This window comes from Chinchilla lanigera, unplaced genomic scaffold, assembly GCF_000276665.1.
Source record: "Chinchilla lanigera isolate Chin_1 unplaced genomic scaffold, ChiLan1.0 scaffold00001, whole genome shotgun sequence".
Lineage (NCBI taxonomy): Eukaryota > Metazoa > Chordata > Mammalia > Rodentia > Chinchillidae > Chinchilla > Chinchilla lanigera.
In genome coordinates this window covers 18514336-18537394 of record NW_004955402.1, presented here as the reverse complement: position 1 = coordinate 18537394, position 23059 = coordinate 18514336, and the positions used below count along the sequence as shown (strand labels likewise).

Sequence of the window (23059 nt, the reverse complement as noted above, 5' to 3'; positions counted from 1 at the left end):
AGACCCACAAATAAACACTTATGTTCCTTGTTGACTGACAAGGATGCTAAGACAATTCAATAGACACAGAATAGGTATTTCTTTTTTTTTTTTTTTTTGGTTTTTCTCCGGTACCGGGAATCGAACTCACGACGTTGCGCTTGCCATCCAGGCGCTTTTGCCGCTGAGCTAAATCCCCAGCCCCTAAAGTCAGTTCTTAAATATTTGTTAATGGATTATCTGCTGGGGGATCTATAGCACGTCAATGTGACATCTTCCTTAATACCTTGCTGATTTCTGATTGTTAAGTAGCTAAATTAGAAAACAGGAGACTCAGGAAAATAAGGTAGCCTGAGGCCAATATCATGTGTGAGAGTGTACATGTGTCCTATTACTAAAAATAAAAATGCTTTAGGGGATTATTCATAATTTTATTGTGCATCACACTTACTTATTTTCTCCATATTGATGTTTATGCAAAACTCACAATTCCAAGGAAGAAAAACAATGCTGGTATTATTTTTTTCACCAAATGTAGACTCCTAAGAGGAAACATCCCAAAAGTACATCCCTCAGGCGCAGCAAGAGAAGATGGGCTCCTATTCCCTGTTCATTGATGGAGAACTCGTTAGGTCCATTCCCACAACATGTTCAACAGGTATGTTTCATCTTTTATAGGATTTCATGTATCTTAAAGTGTTTTGTTGGTAAAGCTTTCCATTTGAAAGTTGCACAGTATATTGAATGAGAGGTTTAAGTGATTGATAGTTATAAGATCATCTTTACCCAGAATTATGGTCATATAGAAGTGATCCAATATGTTTTACTGCTTTCTTGCACAAGACATGTACATTTAGAACCAAGTTTCATATTCTGAGTGTCCTATGCCATACATTTACAACCAAGTTCATCCGAATGCTTTGCAAGACATTTTAACACTGGTGTACAGGATGATTACAGGTTTTTCATGATTCAACTCTTGCTTAACACTTCAGCTCTGAAAACTGATCACTTTTCCATTTGCCATATAAGGTTGTCTCACTGCCACATAGTTGAACTGAAAGCATAAGAGAGTTATGGGACTACCTGAGTTTTGAAGAATTAATTTGCAAGAAAATTTGCATTAATTTTATATTACCTTTGTGCTCATATAATATTCAGTTCCAAATAATTCAAAATAACAGAAATGCTACTACATTTCATATGGGAATAAAAACAAGTGAATAGGAATGCTAAAGGCATAATATTCCATAAACTGTATAATTTTGCAAATAATAAGAGAACTTAGGATCAAATAAGTGACAGAACCTGTGGTATTGCTCATTACAAAGTGCAAATAAGAATTTGCAAAACATGGGTGATGGTGCATACATAAACAAAGGAAAAAAAATAACAGGTAAGTAGAAAAGAAAGCAAAAGATAACAAGTAAACCACACTCAGGGTAGGTTGAAGATAGCATGACATCTTTGTTCTGGTCCTAAATTGTCACTTAATCCTCTAGATTCAGTCTGATGCTGCACAGAATTACACTGTCTTTTACTCCATAAGTGGGCCAGGAGTGGACAAAGAGCCCTTCAACCTGTTCTACATAGAGAAAGACTCTGGAGATATTTATTGTACAAGAAGCATTGACCGTGAGCAGTATGATCAGTTCATGGTATGATTGTTAAAATATTTATTTAGAATTATACCCTTGTTATTTGTTTATATTTCAGTGTTATTTTTGACATATTTAAAATTTAAATATTTGACTTAATTTTTGAAATATTTTTAATTCCAATTCTTAATAGTGCAATTGCTACAAAAGAGACAGGAGATATAAACAAAAAGGTAAAGTTAAGGGAGGACAACAGAAAACACAATGACAGAATTTTAAAGGATAGATTTCGATCTGCAGAATTCTAGAGAAGCAATCATTTTCATCTAATTTAATGTTCTCTATAATAACATACTCAGATATTCTCAATTGTGACTATGTTGTAAATGATATGAAAATGAAAAACTTTTTAAAAATCCAGATGGTTTTCGGGGCCCATGCTCAGAAATTGTGACTTCATTGTTCTGGGCTAGGACTCAGTTATCCAAAGTGAGTTGAAATGTTTACACACTGCGGTTGGATCCTCACTGTGAATGCATGATACTTCTTTTCTTTCCTCTCTCACTCACTGTTCTTCAGCAATGAAATCCTTGGGTACCTTCTTCCTTCCTTAGTAATCCAGAACAAATTTGCTAATCTGTCTTATTCTACCCCAGGACAAATTCTCTTTTGAAAATTAAATCCTTGTGTTGTTTCAAATTATACATACCTCTTCAGGGTTCTGATGTCTAACCTGATGTCTGAGACAAATTCACAGTGATTTTACTGGATAATGATGAGTGATACTGATTAAATACTTATTACTGAATAATAACAGAAGGTAATAAAGAAGTTTTTTGCAAAAGGAATTGTCCTAACTTCTCAACTCCCTATTCCTTTCAGTAGCTGTTTGCACTTTTCCAAAGAGGGCAGTAATTTGGCAAAACAGAATGTGGAAAGGTTGAAAGAAATCAGGTCTTTCAGGCTCCAGAAGAATTCAAAGGGGCAAAGGATGTGGCAATGACAAGCCCATGATCTTTAAACAACAGTCTTCTAACCTGGCTACAAATCATTCTAATATTTATTAGTCTCGGTGTACGCACATTTAAGTTTATGATTATTACTTTTAATATGGAAAAATGGGATCTACTGTGCAAAACCATTATCTGTTGAGTTTTTTTAAGGTATGCTAAAGACTAAGCAAATATAATTTCTTATCCCATTCTGTGACTATAGCTGGGTTTTCTAAAGAGTTGGACTATGTTTGATGTTCAAGTACTTTCCTAGCTTAAGTCATCCTGCGGACTATCACGGTTTCAATTATAATTTATTTTGGACATAGTTGGCTCATATTTGAATGAAAATCATTGCATCTGAATCAGTAGCATGTAAAACCATATTTATGTGTAGTCAAACATAAAGAAACGGTATTTCAAAGTAAAGTATTATCTTCCTGGCCAAACATCTCAAAAGTGGCAGCATTTTGTGAAGGAAAAGTTCAGACCATCCATATGGAGGAAAGGAAGGAAGGGAAAGAAGGCAAGGAAAGCTGAGGAAGCCGTGTGTGAATGGCCAAGGTGTGGTGATGAAGGTCATGAGGGTGGCAATGATGTGGTGAAGTCGCGATGCTACATCCCTGAATTTCCTTCCTGAGCTTGAAGAGTTTTTGAGAAATGAGACAAAGAGGTCAGACTGGCAGAAATCAAAATATAAATTTTATTACCAAAAAAACCTCATGTTGTTTTGGGGGAAAGTGAATAAGGAAACAGAGAGAACATAGATTTTTTTGTTTGTTTGTTTTTCATTTTGTTTTTAAGGTGCTGGGAATAAAACCCAGGGCCTTGGGCATGCTAGGCAGGCGCTCTAACCACTGAGCCACATCCCTTGAAGGCTATTTTAATACTCTTTGTGTCCTGTAAGAGTGAAATTCATTCCGTTCTGGGTTAGCATGAACGGTGAAACACTATTGACACAATAGTGAGGATTTGATGGTTACTGCAGCAGAGGGTTGGTAGATCACTGACGAATCTGATTAGGGAATATCATGATGAAAATTGTGTTTTATGAAAATGAAGTCTGACTTCTCAATGCCAGGCAGATTGGAGAAGGGTAAGTCAGTTAGGATAGCTAGATGGAGTCTGGAAGTCAGTTACATACGGGACATTGGGAACCTCATGGAAGTGACGGCGGTAAGAAAAGCAAAGAGAAGCTGGACGCCAGGGCCACGGAGAATACCACAGTCTCGAGAACTCAGCCGCTGAATAATAAAGCTGATGTGAGCGAAAGCAGGGTTTGGTATTTGGAATTTCAGTCTAATTCATTTTAGACATGGTTGTGGTAGGGAAATCAAGAAGATCTGCGGTAATTAACTAAGGTAATACAGAGTTTACTTGAGGCAAGCTTAGGTGAAAAAAGATATTTTACTAAATATTTTACATGATTTACATGCGTAAACCATGTGAAGAAAGCATAGAAATGACTTGATGGAATTTAAAGAGAAAAAAACATTAAATATTGTGCGTTAAGATATGTGTATGCTTTTATTAACATTTTTGTTAGAAAGAAATCCACGTTAATGATAGAAAATAGGAAAACACATGTAGAGACATTGCTTAGAGATGATGGTAATATATATTTATATGTATATATAAGTATATAGACAATTGTATTTTTTAAATAAACTTTTAAAAGTATTTGTCGTCAGTCTTCCTGGAGGAAGTCTACGCCATTCTACCAAGCAGGGTGCAGTTAATCCAGAGACTGCCTGGAGTTCATGGTGCTTGGGAGGCGTGGTACTCTGTGGGAGAAAAGCGAGAAATAACCCCTGCAGGGGACTGAAGCCATATGGCCGGTGTATATGGCGCCTGTGTGTTATCTCTCCACTGCATCGTTTCTTATAGACACCATTGTGGATGAGTTTTTAAACGACACATGTTGCTTTGCTGCTGGGCTTACCACTGTGCATAATTTGTCATCTGAGGACCAGCCAATGCTACTTTTCCTTCTTTCAGATATATGGCTATGTAACAACTGCAGATGGCTACGCACCAGATTACCCACTCCCCTTGTTATTCAAAGTCGAAGATGATAATGATAATGCCCCGTATTTTGAAACCAGAATGACAGTTTTCAGCGTGCCTGAAAATTGCAGAACTGGTAAGTTCACATATTAGAGTGGCATGATAAGAAGTAGTGGGGAGGGAGGGGAAAGGAATGGCAAAGGAAAGGGTTATAAAAAGAATTAAGATGTGTTATGTACAGGTACGAACCCTCCACAATGAGTGTAATCATTATGTACTGCAAACACGTACTAATGAAAATAAAAATATGAAAATAGATTGACAGTAAATATAAATATTAAATATTTAAGTTCATTATTGCATTTCTTTTCTTTTTTTTTTTTTTGGTATTTCTGATTCCATGTACTTTTTTTTTCCAATTAGAAATTGATGTTATATTACACCCCTGTTAAGGGTCAAATAACTGTGAGCAAATGTTCTTAAATTTAAGCAGGTGCATAATATATATCATATGTGACTCAGCTCTCTGTGGGGTTGGTTATTACGAAGTGGAGTGTGGTTTGCATGTGTATGCTTAGACAGTCTGTATTCTTTCATTTGTTCATTTATTCATTGTTTCTTAATGATATTTATCTGAGGATATCTGAAGGGTAAATGTGGGGAAAATTCAATTTTTCGTTTTAATCCAAAAGAGTAACCAAAAAAAAAAACCAGTTGTGGGAACATTTTATGGGACCAAGCAATAGCTTTTAACTGACACTTGAAATTCAGAGAGTTTGACTTTTGTACATTATACATGTGTGATACCAATTTTTACTGAAATAATATCAGTGTTGCTTTTGTGAATTCTTTTCATTAAAAGACTGTTGGATATTAGCTTTCACTTTAGCCTAAGCTTTTAGCCAGTATCTAGTATGATGAAAGATTTAAAAGGTTTTTGCCTCAGTTGAATTCTTCATTAGTGTTTTAAAAAACCATGTAGAACATTATAAAATACTTGATTTTCAAGGATACACAATATACAGCCTTCTAGTTTTGTAAGACCATATGCTTTGTAAAGACGAATATTTTGTTCAGCTTTTTATGCTTGCTAAAAAATACATTAAGGTTCTAACTAGCTAGATTCATTGCAGTGAATTTGTGCAATAGACAAGCATTGTTTATCTTCTCTATTTTTACCATGTGCATGTGTCATGGGTATGTTTATAAAACATTATATAACTGGAATCTTTATAAAGGCCTTATATATCTTCTAGGACCCAGAAATATATATGGTGTTATAACAATAGCTATATACTAATAAGATTTATAGCAACATACATATTTCTTTTCTTGGCATATCGTCCAAACAAATTAAAAAGTAAATTAACTGGCTTGATGCTCCTTGAAGGCAAGATTGTGATATAGGCCTACAGAAAAGTATAAGATTCTTTATCTTAAAAATTTGCAAGAAATGTCATTAGCTCTCATGATCTGCTCTGTCCTATTGCCATGGATGCATATTTATAATATTTCTCTTACAATCAGTGGGTTGTTAAAGTAGTATTCCTAATAGTCTTATGTCTGTGCTATGAGACTTGTCTAAATGATAGACTGGTGGATAATGTTTAGTACATAAATTAATAATTATTTCCATATGTTAATAATTCAACACATTTATTAAAATATAAAAATAAAATTTTGTTTTCGTATACTAAGATGCATCTCTAATTAACATAGTCTACTAGAGTAGACTATGAAAATGATAAAGTATGCAGAAAGGGTCTCATTCAAAAATAGCCCATGAAGTGGGGTAGTAGATTGGAAAAAAGAATTTGGTAATTACAGTTACCAAGTACAGGGTGGGGACTGTTCTCACATATGTGAAATACAAATCCTGTTACAGTAGCCACCTAAATGAAATTGCAAGGAAGAGGAGCTTGGGGATCTTCTATGGACCATTTATATTCTCTTCAGATGTTCTGTGAAACTCATCTTTTTTGTGGTTTTTGGGTACAATTTGCTACACTAATGCCTCAGTGTTATTTTTATTTATAATTATATCATGATTGTAATTTTTGAAAATATTTGATTTGTCTAAACAGGCACTTCTGTGGGCAAAGTGATTGCTACAGACCTTGACGAACCTGACACCCTACATACTCGTCTGAAATATAAAATCTTGCAACAAATCCCAGATCATCCAAAGCATTTCACTATACATCCAGACACAGGTGTCATTACAACAACTACTCCTTTACTGGACAGAGAGGTAATGGGCTGGTTAACTAACTTCTCAGTCATTAAGCTACATAGACATTGATAATGAACTCCCAAGACAAGTCACAATATGGCCATTGCGGTTTCCTCTCTAAGTATTCTTCTCTAGGCTGCAGACGCCGGGTCGGTACAAAGCGTTAGACAAGGTTTCCCTTGCTACCACTGAACTGACCCATCATTATCACCCCAAGGCCACTGTTTACATTAGGTTTGTTCTTGGATCTGTATACTCTGTGGGTCTGGACAAATGCATAAGGACACACATCCATCACTGTAGTCTCATGCAGAGTGATTTCACTGTCTCAAAACTCCTTTTTATTCCTCCTATACATCTCTTCCTCCAAAACTCCTGGAAACCACTGATCTTTCTCTTGTTTCTGTAGATTATACTTTTTTCAGATGTCCTATAGTTGAAATCAAACAGATGTAACCTTTCAGACTGGCTTATTTCTCCAAGTAATTTACATTTAGATCCCTTTCATGTGTTTTTATGGTGTGGTAGGTCATTTCTTTTTAGTACTGAAAAATGTTGCATTGTTTGAATGTACCAGTTAATCCAATTATGCACTAAAGGACACCTTGATTTTTCTCAATTTTGGCAGTTATGCCAAAGTAGCTTTAAATTTTGAAATGTTACATTAGGCATCTCACCTTCTCACTGTGCTGATTGGGAAGTCTCTTATACTTACATTTATGGTATTCTTTAAAAAACCCTTATATTTAGGGCTACAATTGTAGATTAAGGGTGGAGCATGTGCTTAGCATGCCTAAGACCCTGTTTCAATATATATTACATATAATGTATATCTATTTTAAATAACATTTGTGAAATAATGGCAGCATGAAAAGTGGCTATAATAATTGCAAGTTATAAGAAGTAGTGCACATGAAAGTACCTTTTTCCTTTTTTTTTTTTTTAGAAATGTGATACTTACCAGTTAATAATGGAGGTGCGAGACATGGGGGGCCAACCTTTTGGCTTGTTTACTACCGGAACAATTACTATTTCACTTGAAGATGAAAATGACAATTCACCATATTTCACACAAACTTCTGTGAGTACATTGCCCTCTCTCTCTTGCTGATTCATTGATCTGAATTTACTTCTTCAAAACAAATGTAGAATTTGTGAGCCCTGTGAAATCACACATTTTGATTAAAATAGCTTTCATTCACAAATAACACAGAGAGGAAAGTGATTTTGGAAAAACACCTGAGGTGCCAGTTATTTCTGGATGCCACAGAAGTGGCGATTTTCTCAGTGTCTAAGAGCTGCTTAGTCTTTGATGCAGCTCATGTGGTCCATGCTTTCTGGATTGTTCTTCTTTGCCACTAGCAGATTCCTTGGACTTGAGTTATTTCATACGATGAAGAGAAGAGGCCCTCCCACTGATGTCCTCCAATACTTAGAATGAGAAAGAAACTAGCTTTTTATTCTCTGCTGGAGCCTGAATCCATGCTGCTCCCCCTGTCCTAAAGCAGACTTTCTTTTAGGCTATACCAAGGAAATGGTTCTTTTTTTGTGAACTTTTACTAAGTAACTTTCCATTAATCTATACCAGAGTATAAGTCAAAGATGAAAAACAAGCAACCACTATAATAGTCACAGTCATGTGATATTTTTCCATTAATTCCTACAATGTGTGAAGATGTATTTTATTCCATATTTAACATGCAGAGATGGAAGCTATGACAATAACTTGTCCAAGTCTCAAAGACCATTTACAAGGGATTATTAAGGTTCAACCCTAGATCAAAATGCTGTCATTGTTCTATGAATTCATTGTACATCTTTAGCAGATTTGAATGTATTACCTTTTTTATTCTTTTAATAATTTATACTTCTTGTAATCATGTTTCTTTTGTGGGGAAGAAGTTTATGATTTACTTTCTCAAAAAAGGAAAACCTCTCTTAAAATATTATTACCACTGGGCCATGGATATAGCTCAGCAGCGCAGTGCCTGCCTGGCAAATACAAGGTCCTGAATTCAATTACTGGCACCAAAAAAAATTTACCACTGAATCAAAAAAGAAAATTTTAAATATTAATATAAAAGTAAATCATGCAGGAATAAATCAATATATAGTCTCATTATATAAAGATACTGAGTGCTTAATATATTAACATGAAACATGTACTCAGTGCTTACTTTTTCTAAAATGGAGGATAACCTGCAAATACTGTAGAATTTCTGAGAAGAGATAAATCTGAGGGCTAAAGGACCCCAGGAAATCATGTCAGAGAATTCAGAAGGTAAGATTTGTGTAGAATTTGGCAGACTTGAAAAAAAGCAGTTTAAGAGGAAGCAATAAACTATGCATTAAACATATAATTTATTTCTCAATATATGAGTACACATTTCCATGTGACTTTTTCTTTGAATAGAATTTTTACAGTGGGAAACTGTACTGTTAAAGCTGTAGATTTACAATGTAAGATGGCAATTATTTTTCAGTATTTTACTGAAGTAGAAGAAAACAGAATAGATGTTGTGATTTTACGGATGGCCGTACAGGACCAAGATTTAGCAAACACTCCTCACTCAAAGGCTGTATACACGATCCTACAGGGAAATGAAAATGGTAACTTCAAAATTAGCACAGATCCCAAAACAAATGAAGGAGTCTTATGTGTTGTCAAGGTAAGTAAACAAAATAATGAAGCAGTGTCTTACAGTATTCTAACTTATGCCTGTACACTGATATTAAAAAATAACTTTCCACATATACATGACTATAACGTTGCAGTAATGCTGGTATACATTGGTTTACATAGATCTATTTCTTTTAGTAAAATTACTCTTATTTATTTTCTTAAAGGAGACATGACTTCTATATATGAGGAAAACAAAAGCCAAGAAATATTCAATATGAAATAGAATATTTGCCTCAGAAGAGATCTTAGACAGTTACTGGTTGCTCTCTGAGTTTTTTGAAACGTTGTCTTCACTAACTTTTTGACTATCTTCTCTCACTACTTTCTTAGAGACCTAGGGGGTTCTTAGACACTTTCTGAAGAAACTGTGTTTTCTGATAAGATTTTCATAAAGTGTTATTTATTATATTACATTGCATATTCTTTTACTCTTTCTCTTTCCTTCATTTATTTTCTTTTTTTCCCTTCTAAGTTTCTCTTGCTTTTTCTTTCACTCTTTAAATGTTGTTGTTTTCAGAAGTCTTTCTACTTATCTAGTGTAGCACTGTGCACTTTGTGTAGGAACTCAGCAGCCTCAAATCTAAAGCGCTGTGAGAAGTGCTCCTACGTGACCTCAGGTATCTTTGGATTTAAATACTCAGAGCAACTGTTTCTCTGTAGTCAAATATCTTCTGATTATTTTACATATTACCTTGGAAGAGTATTTTTACCATTATTTCCTACTCTATGAAATGAAATAATTTGAATATTTAAAAACACTTTTTCTGCATTTCTATTAATAAACTTAGTGAGAAAAGTGAAGCTAAGATCATTGAAAAGAAAAGTGAGAAAAAAATTGATTGACTCCTAAAATCAGTAACTTTACACTTGACAGCTTTAACATTGTAGGAAACGAACTACCAACCTATATTAGCACCAATTCTTGGCAACGTTTTAAACGTAAAAATCACATTTACTTTATGTTAAAACTTGGCATCATAATTATGTCTTCTATATAATGATGATATCTACGGACTGATAAAAATATGTTTATTGAACAGCCGTTGAACTATGAACTCAATCACCAAATCATTTTGCAAATTGGTGTACTTAATGAAGCGCAGTTCTCTAAAGCAGCAAACTCACCACTTCCTACAATGTGTACTACAACCGTCACTGTTAAAATTAAGGACAGTGATGAGGGGCCTGAATGTCAGCCACCAGTAAAAGTTATTCAGAGTAAAGATGGCCTCCCAGCTGGCAAAGAACTCCTTGGCTATAAAGCACTGGACCCAGATGCACGCAGTGGTCAAGGCTTAAGGTGATATACTTTTCAAGTTTCTTAATTTTAATGAGTGTAAATTGTATATATATATTCAAAATGACAGTTTTTAAGATCATGTCTTCTCTTCTGCTTGATTACTCATCTTTGATTTCTATAAATTAGGTATAAGATGGTAAAAGATGAAGATAACTGGTTTCACATTGATGAAAACACCGGAAATTTGAAAACTGTAAAAGTACTAGATAGAGAATCAAAATTTGTAAAAAACAACCAGTACAATGTCTCAGTAGTGGCAGTGGATGCGGGTGAGTGCCATTTTCTAGAAATAAAATACAAGTATAGAATATGTTTCTAAGAAAACTTGGGATGAAATCTGTTTATTTCCAAAATTTAATGCAAACAGTATTTGCATTAATGTGATCACCATGCATAATGCCAACCATTATGATTGCTTATTTTATTGGAACGACCCAATGTGGGCAACTGTGCATGCACAAGGCAAAGCTACAAGAGGGTAAATGGTTAAAGTCTAACTTTGCAGGACTGGATTACTTGATTTTTGATGAGAAAACAGAGGCATATTCAAGGCTTTCCAATTTTTTCATGAGTACTGGTTTAAGTCTTCATAATTTGAATTTGGTGAAGGAGTTCAACCTACCCTAATGCACTTAGGTTCTAGGTAGTTTTGTTTGAAGCTGTTCCTAATGGAGAATAAATAATTTGTTCTGTTTCTAAACAACGGAGCAATGGTAATTCTTTTTGCTATGGTTTGCAATCTTTGAGGTTAATTCTAGAATCTGTATTGTGAAGAATGTTCTTTAAATATTGTAGGAGTCATGAAATGCTTTTAAACATATATGCCGAGCAGTAAATCATTTTAATATGTTTATAAATATTAAAAGGCTTTGCTAGTGTGTTTATTTAATTTACATGTACCACTATGCATATCTATATTATATATCAAAGACATACACAAAATAAATATAAAAGTATAAATAGAAGTTACACTATTTTGCTCCACCATACCAATTGCATACACACCTATTTGACACAATTAGGCTTTTCCAGCAGAGCTGATTCTTTTTTTTTTTTCTTTTAAAGAGAATTAAAAAAAAACAATAAAAAAGATACAGAATTTCAAAACAAGATGATAGGAAATTAACAATAGTTATTATATTGCATATTGTTATCTTCAAGGTAGTTGTTCACATTACCAGATATAAGCATACAAAATTGATCAAGCAATTAAGCATTAACTATTTCTTTCAACAAACCCACAGAAATTAGTAGTACTACATATATTTCCCTTCCTTCATTCTTTTCTGCTTTGTCCCACCCCAGTTATTCTTTTCTTCTGAGCAGTTTCTTAATCTTTGACTGTCTATCTAACCCAGGAAAGCTTTCATTGCTTTTACGTGTACAAGCTGGATGTTCAAATCAAACTAGTTGGCACAGCAATGCTATGGCTTATCTTTAAAGTATCTTTACAATGCATGGGCAGCTGTAGGAATAAATAGATATCAAATTCCATGGCAATTAATGGAAGTTGAAAGTAAGTACTGAAACTTCATGTTTAAGAGTCCTGTCTCTTGATATTTAGACAATAAAACATCCATACAAGGCTTTCTCAGATATTTTAATCCTATTTTTTTCCTGTAGTTTTAAAACAAAAGCCTTTAGAATGCACTGTTTTATATGCCTTCCACCTAGAGTATCATAGCCTTTCCTGTTTGAAATTAGGTTCTTTAAAGGGTTTAAATGAATGGCAATAACAACCTCTGTGATTGTTCCTGCTAGCCTTTGGTCAGTTCTTAAAGGCTTTTAATCATTTGCACTGGGAAAAATATGCTAGAGTGGTGAGGTGTTTTCACTCTAAAGGATACTTTGATTGTTCTTGTGTGTATTCGGTTCTCCTAACTAGAGTGTGAGGTCAGTGTTCTGCAAGCACCCTTTGTCTTTGACTAAGCCATGCCTTTAGCAAACATCTAGTAGAGAATTTGGCGTATGTTTGTTTAATGCGGATATTGAGATCTATTATTCTTCTATTCTTTGAGAGTCCTCGGTCCAGTTTGTAAAGTTCCCTAATTCTGGGAGCATCACTGGTAGTACTTGGAAAAAATGATTTCAATGTAGAAAACTCAGCTCAAAAATTGCACAATATTCTCTCATTCTGGGCTTCTATAAAAGGAATTTTCTTAAAATAACAAATATTGTAGTGCTGTCACGTAGAAATGGTGAACCTTTTTGTGTGTAGAATGTAGAATGTAAATGAACACAAACACATTGTTGGAAATTAATAGAAGCCACTTTGTAATTTAAGAAGAAAGAACCTAAAATCTTCACACATGCAGCAGGTTGATTCTTAACAGTGAGCTTCCATTTTCTGAAAATACTTAAATAGCAATGGAGAAATAATGATTCAGAATTCCTCTTTGTTGAAGTGTCGTGAGTTTGGGTTTATTTAGTTATTAATATACTTAGCAGCTCTGTGACTGTGGCGTTCTCTACTCACCGATACTTGTCATTTGCTTATGTGCTTAATTTTGAAATAAGCTTTGAAGTAGACAACTACATCTAGTTACCTTTTCAACCATTATCAGTAATTACTTACTTTTGGCTCTGCTTCCCAGAGGCAAAGTGAAATGTTACCAGGAGATCTTTGTAGCTGTGGAAATCTAAGACTTCATTTTCGGGTGTGGCTTTGACTGATACCTGTTTTCATAATTTCAAGCATCTTTCATTCTGTTTCAATCAGCCACCTTAAGGCAGAAACCATGATAGCAAATAATGTTATGCGGTAAATGTTAGTTGACTATGAGATGAAAGGAGCCTTGGCTTTCCTCTGGCTGCCATATTTTATTCAATGTTCAAAGGATTTCACTCTACTTCTTCTGTCAAGAGAAAGATCATCTACTTAAATTTAGAAAGCAAAATTACGGAATACGTGTCAACTCATGTATAGTGCTGGTAACACATTTTTTATATTAAGAAAGGCTTTTTACCAGATGTTGTGGCACATGCCTGTGAGTCCAGGAAGCTAAAGCCAAGGGGTCATAAGTTAGAGCCCCACCTGGGCAAACTTGTGAGACCTTATGTAGAACAAAACAAAACAAAACAAAACAAAACAAAACAAAGCAAAATAAAACAGCACAACACAACTGACAAAGCAAAAGGACAAACCAAAATGAAAGGCTTCCTTTTTATATCATTTGTTTCTTTTTTAATTTGCTGACTTTGACATTTTTGCTTGCATTCAGATTTATTTATAATTTTCTGGGAGTCTGGAAATATTGCAGGGTTTTTTCCTTGTGGAATTCTTTTAACAGCCATACATCTCTCCCATTTAGAGAGGTATTTTGAAACTTGTTTTAAATGGAATGAATATATACAATAATTGTACATAAGTAAATAGTTTAAAAATCACTGTGAATAAATTAATTTTGTCATTATTTAACTGAAAAACTTCCCTGAGCTATATTACACAGTATGATTTAGGGGTTTCTTCAAACTAAGAGGAAAAAGGAGTTATATTTGCATAAAATTTGTAGTATTTATGATAAATTCAACACACATATTTCAATATTTTGGGCCAGCCTGAATGTAAGAAAATGAAAAATTAAATCAGTTATCATACTTTTTTTAATTTCAATTTTGAAATCATATCATTCGTGGAAGTTTATTATCCTTTTATAAGTTATAGAATTTGAAGATGTTTCCAAACGTTTTAATTTCTAAAATGCCAAAGATGGGCTGTACTTTAATTTAAAATATTTCTTTCGATTTATTTGTGAACCATTAGGCTAATAATAGTGGCAGTCAATAGATGAGAGATCGCTCCTGTTAACAAGAACATATTAATTGAATAGGGTCAGGATGGAAACTCATTTTCTAACTTACTCAATTACATCTTTTCACTGCATAAAAAGAATAAGCACATTGTATTCAATGGAGTAGCATTAATTTACAATTGGTCAAGAAACACTAGTTTCCTCAGGTGAATACAGTGGTGCGTGGGTTCATGAATGCTTTTGTTTGTAATTTGGATCACAAACAGAAGCATCTGGCAAAATTGTGTTTCTGTTTGTGAACCCTACACTGGGTGACGAACATGGAGTGGCCATTTTCTCCACACTAACACAAACGTGGCCATCTTTTCCAGAATCATGGAATGAATTAAGTTCATGAACCAAGGCACCACTGCATGTCTTAGCATTTTACGTTTTCAGGCTGCCAGCTAGTCTGAGAAAACCAAGGAGAGTAGGAATCCCATTTCCTGTTGAAGTCACAAGTTTCATGAGGATAACAGGGTTGGCCTGGAGAAGTAGACTATGTGCTTATCACGTGTAAAGCTCTGGGTTAAAGTAAAATAAAAAAAAAAAGTTTGATCAGGCAAGGTATTCTGGGTAGTGGCAACGGAATGCATCAAAGCAGACAGGAAGTGCCCAGATGGTATGCTGAGAACAGGTACAAGTTTTGAGCAAAAGATATATGAGGAGAAAAAGAAGAAGCTGAGAAGACAACCAATAAGCAAATCTAAAGTATTTTTATTTCTAAAGGTAAATATATGCCTTTATAAAGAATGTAAGAAATCAATTTTAGACAGGTTATTCTTTATTTATATTCCTCATAACTTCACACCTTTCAGTGGCATTTTTAATTTTAAAAAGTTATTTTTGTTTTTTTCAGACAAGGTCTTGCTATGCAATTTAGCCTGGTCTTGAACCCACTATATAGTCCAGGCTGGCCTTGAACTTGCAACATCCTCCTGCCTCAGACTCCCGGGTGCTGGGATGATAGGCATGCACCACCACAGGCAGCTATCTTTCAGTGTTGAAAAGTACCTGCAAGGATATCTGACCCAGCCATCAGTGTTCCGGGGGGAGTGGCATGTCACTGTTTTATAATAACTGTGTCTGAGATCTATGCAGCTATTTAAAAGCAGGTGTCAGCTGCATATTATATAACTTGTTGAAAATAAACACATCTCTAACTGGAGAAATCACCCACTTGTGATTTATCTTAGTTGGCCGATCCTGCACAGGAACACTAGTAGTTTTCTTGGAAGATTACAATGATCATCCACCACAAATTGATAAAGATGTGACCATTTGCCAGCACAATCAAGATTATGCTGTTCTGGAACCGGTAGATCCAGATGGGCCTGAAAATGGTCCACCTTTTCAATTCCTTCTGGATCATTCTGCCAGCAAACTTTGGACCGTAGAATCCAAGGATGGTAAGAAATTATGCTAAATCTTTTTATCAGTAAGGGTTTAGGATATCTGATGGTCTTCAATCTTACCTCAGTTCATCATAAAATACATATGCATTTTAGGAAATTATTTTATTGACTCTAAGAACGGAATACCATATATATTATGTATGAATTCTATACGTGTAAATTATATATATTACACTTAGATTCTTGTTCTAGTATCTTTTAAGAAAGCATAAATGTACCTTGTACACCCATTTGTATAACATGTTAAGTGTAGATTAGTTTAATGTGAGAGTAAAATACTACCAAGTTTTTTTTTGTTCCTGAGAAAAATCCAAGTAATTTTCAAGAAAGAAAAAATGATCCGTTAATGTTTTTACTTCAAACAAATCCCTCCCAATAATACCAAGTGGAAGTACTTGGTATTATTGGTCCATGATCCCATTGCTACTGAAACGTCATGTCACTATACTTTCTGCCTTTTTTTCTCAAGGTAAACGTGCCATTCTTCGTGGACGGCAGCATCTCGAGAATAACTATTATTCTGTGCCTATCCAAATACAAGACAGACATGGTATTTCTGCAAAACACATTTTATCAGTGAGAGTATGTGACTGTACAGCTCCATCTGAATGTAGAATGAGTGTTAAAGATGAAAGGGACGTTAAAGTGCAAGGCTCAAACGTAATTCTTGGAAAGTGGGCGATTCTTGCCATGATTCTGGGTTCTGCATTGTTACTATGTAAGTATCATTATCTGGAATGTCTTTATTTTGGGTACTGGAAATTGAACTCAGGACCTCATGCTTGCCAGGCAGGCACTGTGCTACTGAGCTAGATCCCTGGCCTATCTGGAATGTCTTGACTAAAGTTTTACCTAATTGTTATGTGTTAGTCAGCTTTCTGTTACCATAACAAAATATCTATGGTAACAATTTATAAGGGGGAAGGTTTATTTTAGCTGATAGTTTTAGTCCAGGGTTGATTGGCTCTGTTGATTTGAGTCTGTGGGGGGAAGCATGTGGTATTGCAAAGCTACTAGCTTCATGAAACCGGGAAACAAAGGACCAGAAGAAAAAGGGGAATCAATATCACCTTCAAAAACACACCTTAGAGACTGGACTTCCTCTCATAGGCTCAACATCTTAAATGTCCCATTGCCTCCCAGTAGTGCTTGAGGTGGGGTCCAAGCCTTCAGCAGATGTGCATATCATTTGGAAGGACACTTACCAAAAGATGTCAGTTTAGGACAAAATATATGGCAGCTCTTCATATTAATGACATGGATAGCCTTTCACACCAGTGTCCTTTTAAAAGCATTGGATCCACTTTATAAGTTGAGGTTCTGAGTCTTAAAAGAAATAGTAATAGCAGATTTAAATGTTTAGATTAAGTTTCAGGGGTAGTAGCCTTAATTCTTTAATAACTAGCCTTGAAATATTGAGTAAATCATTTCTCATTCCTTGAACATATTTTCCATATACAAAATGAAGAAGTTGGATAAAATTATTAAGAGTTCTTCCCATATTAAATATTATAGTCTTTCAAGGGGCCAAGTTTTACTTAGGGAACAAAAGTACAAAAAGAATCAGTGAAAACAGCATAGTTCCAAACAGTGTTTAGACATTTGTGTTCCATATTGTGAATCAAGTAGTTCAGCTTACATTGTAAGAAAATTCCAATGAGTGAAAATGGTCTTAAGATGAGCCACTGCAGACAAGTAATGCATGCAAAGGAAACTAACATTTTGTGCTTTTATAACTGTTTTTTGGAGATACAAAAGTAATAAGAACATTCCTCACACTTAAATACCGCTCACCTACAAAGACCCATTGCGTTTACAACTTATCCCTCAGTCTTTACTATGTCTTAATTCATTGTGGTTTGAGGTTCAAACTGAACTGAATGTTCCTGTTAGCCGCGGATTAGTTGATGGATGCTTTCAAAACAGATGCTGATTTTAATTCCCTTTATGGTTATAGCTATGCCTAACGTTCTTTGCTTTGTTGTTCTCAGCCTTTCAAATGTGTTATGCATGATTTTAAACACCAGTAATACTATCTTAGATTTCAGCCAAATGGAGTTACTATTTCAATGTAAAGAAAGTAAGAGATACAAATAAACTAATATAAGCTATTACTAACCTAAGGCAGATTAACTAATTATCACTATTAATAATTATGCATTGTTAACTAATACCTGTTTAAAATATTCTGTTTTAAATTTGATGACCAGATGTGACCTCAGTTTATAAAATGAATTTAAAAAATTTGTACAGAGAAACTTTTAAAAATCTTTTAAACCAACTATTCAATATATACCAAAAGGAGGAAGAATTTCACTTGAATATTTAATTTTTTAGGCATAATGTTTACATGTTTCTGTGTTACTGCTAAGACGACAGTGAAGAAATGTTTTCCAGAGGATGTGGCCCAGCAAAACTTAATTGTGTCCAACACGGAAGGACCCGGAGAAGAAGTAACGGTAATTCAGATTTCAATTCCTTTTGAATTCTATGGTGACCCAATGAGGATGGTTGGATTAATATATAATAATGGCAATAATCACCGATGATGCTTTTTGAGCACATACTATGCCAAGCAGAGTTCCAAATGCCCTGCATGCTTTCATTCATTTAAACTTCATGATCCCATTGCATTAGTTTCAAAGGACTGCCATGACAAACTGAGTGACTTAAACAATGGAACTTAGTATCTCACTATTTTGGAAGATAGAAATTAGACATAAACATATTGGCTAGGGCTGTGTCCTATTTGAAGGCTCTAGGTGAGACCCTGGACCAAGCCTTTCTCCTAGCTTCTCATAACCCCCGAGCTTGTAGCAGCATAAATCAAATCTTCGTGTGACATCCTCCCTGTGTGTCTGTGTTCAAATCCCTTCTTTTCATAAGGAAGGATACTGGTCATACGAGATCAGGCACTTTTGTAGTATGACTACATCTTCACTTAAGCAACTGTATCTACAATGACCCTGTTTCCAAATAAGGTCACATTCTGACGTACTGGTGGTTGGGACTTCAACACATAAATTTTTAGGGGACACAGCACATCTACCGTATGGCTACTGCATCATCCCAATTTTATATGTGGAGAGCTGAAGCACAGCAGGTCAGTGATTTGCCTTCGGCAGGGGAGAAAGTAAATTGTGAGTTTCATTCTGATGCATTCATTTTATCTTTAACTTTATTTTTAGGAAGCAAATATTAGACTCCCTTTGCAGACATCCAATATTTGTGACACAAGCCTGTCTGTTGGTACTCTTGGTGGCCAGGGCATTAAAAGACAGCAAAGTTTTGAGATGGCGAAAGGAGGTTACACTTTGGATTCCAGCAAAGGAGGTGGCCATCAAACCTTGGAGTCCACAAAGGGAGTGACAGATGCCGGCAGATACACCTACACCGACTGGCAGAGCTTCACCCAACCTCGGCTTGGCGAAGTAAGTGCCAGTGTCTTCAAGTTCGTGTCACATGGAAGTGAAGTATTGTCAATCAGGCTTTCCCCAAATTCTACTGCTCGTACACCTGGAACACACTGTCATTTCAATTCGGAATTATTATAGATGTGGATGTCACCTCCAAAGTCAAAGAATAAAACGACCTTCTTAACTTCAAATTTGAACCTATGGTTCACCAGACTTTATCTAGGTGTAGCATATGTGGATGTGTCTAGGAACATTAAAAAAAAGTAGTTTCTTTCCTAAAAATTACAAAAGAAACCCTGTCCGGTGAAATATTTGTTGCAATGGGTAGATCATAAATCATACCATGTCAGTGTGCTTGAGTTTTTTCTGTAGTTATAAAGACCTGGCTATTCAAACTAACAGGTAGTTTGTTGAGCTTTTATTTGGGGTTTTATTTACAAATTTTGTTTTCTTTTCTTGCTTTTGTTTTGTTTTGGGCTCACTAGCCAGTATAGGTTGATATTAGCCAATTTAACATATTTCACTACTATAGTGATATACTAGTATAAAAACAAGAATGATAGCCTATATTGGCTATCATTCTGCACGTATGAGAAAAATAGAGGAAAATTTCAGCTATACACATCTTATGTACAGATGGGAACTTGTAAATGAATTACATGATGTATATGTAGCCTTATTTTTCATAAATGTGTTCACTAGGGGCATTGATTTATTTGCTATATTTTAAGAATGAATATAATACAGACCAATCATGTGCATTTTTTATATGTAGGAATCCATTAGAGGACACACTCTGATTAAAAATTAAACAGTAAAAGGTAAATCCAAGACATCATTTTTATGCTAATCTGTTTAGGTGTTTTTTAAAAAAAATAATAAAATGTGCTCTTTCTCGATACAGAAGGTGTACCTGTGTGGACAAGACGAGGAACATAAGCATTCGGAAGACTACGTTCGTTCATACAACTATGAAGGCAAAGGGTCTGTGGCGGGCTCAGTGGGCTGCTGCAGCGACCGGCAGGAGGAGGAAGGGCTGGAGTTTCTAGACCACCTGGAACCCAAATTTAGGACGTTAGCAAAGACATGTGTGAAGAAATAGATGTGCCTTTTAGTAGAGTAACATCTACAAATGCGTGTGTAGGAGTCTATTGAATACAAAAGGGTAGCAGCATCTGCTAATGATTCTGTGCAGTGGAGGGAACCGTGTTTATTATTGTAACTATGAGACTCCCCCAAGTTCTCCATGTCTATCAGAACTTTCATATTCTGTAGAAGCAAAAGCTGCATTGCTATTGCCCTTCGTATGCTTGTATATACTGCACTGCCCTTTGAGGACTGCACAATGTGCGTGCTTGCACCTTTTATGTGTTTGAAAACGCCTGCTACCTTGTGCGCTATATAGACTATGTGGGAAGGTTGGGTATTGTGGAGGCTATTCCGAGTGAATTTTCATTTTAGATGCACAAATTAAATTTTTTTCTTCAAAATCTTGGGGAAAATTATGATTTGGGGCTTATTTTCTTTAGTGCCAGAGAATTGCTGTCTTCCTGCCTGAAGGATGTATATGTATTCTTAGGTGCAGCCTTCTGTTTGGTAAATGAGTTCATTTCTTACTACACCTTTCACTCCTCAGAGAGGTGCTCCCAGGACTTGCTTCTGCCAGGATCCTGCATAGCTTAGTCCTGAGATTGTGGCCCAGGTGACTGTGTTATCTGGTGCCTACAGCTTCAGGAACTGTAGGAAAGACACAGACCAGCAGCTTGGGCTGCACAGACTTGTTAAGGTTTATGTGAAAGAATTGCAACCCTGATGCCCATGAATTGACTTAAGCTCAAAAATATGTTTCAACCAGGTTTGGTGGCACACACCTGTGATCCCTGCACTCAGGGGGCTGAATCAGGAGGATTGCCATGAGTTTGAGGCCAACCTGGGCTACATAGTGAGTTCAAGGCCAGCCTGGACTGCATAAGGAGACCCTGTTTCAATCCCTACCCCCAAATGTTCCAAATGTTTAGTGTGTCTAACATGATGTACTAGTAAGTCTTTAAAAATATAAATACTTTGGCAAACCTGTTTAGCTGCTAGTTGGACCCAGACCTGCCATCTCAGTGGCTTTCATCCTGTACCTTCAAGAATCTGTACAACCAGCCCTGAAGGCGTTAGGCTGCAATTCTGACACAGAAGGCTTGGAACTTTATATATGACAAAAATTTAGTTCACTTTTATCTTAGAAATTAATACTCAGTCTATATTGGTAATTACTCTCTTAAAATGGAAAATTAGAAATAGTGTCTAGCATGTACATGAATATATTAAAAAATTAAAACCTATTACAGAAACGTGACCAAGCATTCATTGAATGTTGGATAAAGGAACACATACAAGAGTAGGTAAATTATTTTGAAGGCATACAATTCTAATGGGATATTATAAGTTATTAATCTGGAAAGAAACTATATATTGAAGTAATCTTGCATTAGTCATTGTGACAAATTCTGTAAAGCTATGCAGGAGAACCATATATTATGTGGAAATTTCTCACCTAAATTGTTTTGTTTAATCTATTAACTAGCTCTCCTTAAAAAATCAAGTCTTTTTTCTTGCAAATTTTTTGACTAGTCTTACTCTCAGTTACATTTTCTAAGCGAAGGTGAGTCTTGATATGAATCTGAATATTGGAGCAAGAGAAAAATATAGCTTTAATAAGCCAGATTTGGTTTTACAAGATGTCCACCACATATGAGTTTTGCAGCCATTGTAAGGTAATGGGGAAATTTGTATTGTTTGATATACACGTTACTTTGACAGTGATAGGAGTTTTGAAATTTAAAATATAATATTACAAATTTGGAAATATACCATAGTACCATAAATTATATTTTTGAATGTAGGTATAGATGTTCTATGAGTAATTAAAATTATTAGTGGAAGGTTAACTTATATGTGTTTGTCTTCCTATTTCTCTTTGACTTGCCTAAATTTGGAAGAGAAAATTTGTATCTGAGTATAAAGTCTATGTAATAGCCTTAGGTAGATTTCTCAGTCAGCAACAGATGATGTTCTGAAGGATTTTTAGGATGTGGAAAATGAATTTGTATTAAGCAGTGTGGCTATTTAAAATATTTTAAAGTTTTGTTAAAATTTATCTCACAAAGAAACTGTTGATTAATTAACTGTTGATTAATTTCTTTAGGCAGCTCAAAGTCATTTTCTGTTTAGACTCACAATTACATGATAACTGGATATTTGATGAAATTTGTGAAGCTCCATCAGACTGTTTACAAATTTAGTTTGTTAATAAAATACTATATTTCATATAAATGGATTGTGAATTATTTGACTGTAAGTTAATAGTTATGAATTCATTTTTCTCTACTGAAATCTATAGTTAGGGAAATAAGCAATCGAATTTTCCTTACCTTGATTCAGATTTCAAATATGTCATGTAAAAAATTCCCTGGGGACACTAAGATGGATGAAAATGTATATAATTTTATAAATGAGCTGCATGAAGCACTTCTGAACCTTACTGAACTTTTAACTATACCTGATTTTATTTAAAGCACTTCCTAAAACTTGATACCTATGCATGTCTTTCCTGGTAGAAAAAGTCATATGCTATGCTATTTGGAAAGTGCTCAA

At 35.0% G+C, this 23059-nt stretch overlaps 1 protein-coding gene across 2 annotated transcripts in view; it reads left to right on the top strand.

The window, feature by feature from the left end:
* The window catches only part of Dsc1 (desmocollin 1), a 28793-nt gene extending 6055 nt beyond the window's left edge, over positions 1-22738 (top strand). The window contains exons 4-17 of one of the 2 annotated variants that reach the window (XM_005372739.2): positions 518-637; positions 1482-1637; positions 4568-4712; positions 6661-6827; positions 7756-7890; positions 9293-9478; positions 10533-10792; positions 10919-11061; positions 15780-15992; positions 16468-16716; positions 18336-18457; positions 19187-19429; positions 20190-20235; positions 20319-20411. In XM_005372739.2, the coding sequence (XP_005372796.1) occupies positions 518-637; positions 1482-1637; positions 4568-4712; positions 6661-6827; positions 7756-7890; positions 9293-9478; positions 10533-10792; positions 10919-11061; positions 15780-15992; positions 16468-16716; positions 18336-18457; positions 19187-19429; positions 20190-20225 (2175 nt within the window). In that variant the 3' untranslated portion in view covers positions 20226-20235; positions 20319-20411. Of the gene's footprint in view, positions 1-517; positions 638-1481; positions 1638-4567; positions 4713-6660; positions 6828-7755; positions 7891-9292; positions 9479-10532; positions 10793-10918; positions 11062-15779; positions 15993-16467; positions 16717-18335; positions 18458-19186; positions 19430-20189; positions 20236-20318 lie in introns of both variants that reach the window. The other variant, XM_005372738.2, reaches the window with a different exon arrangement.
* The last annotated feature ends 321 nt before the right edge of the window (positions 22739-23059 follow it).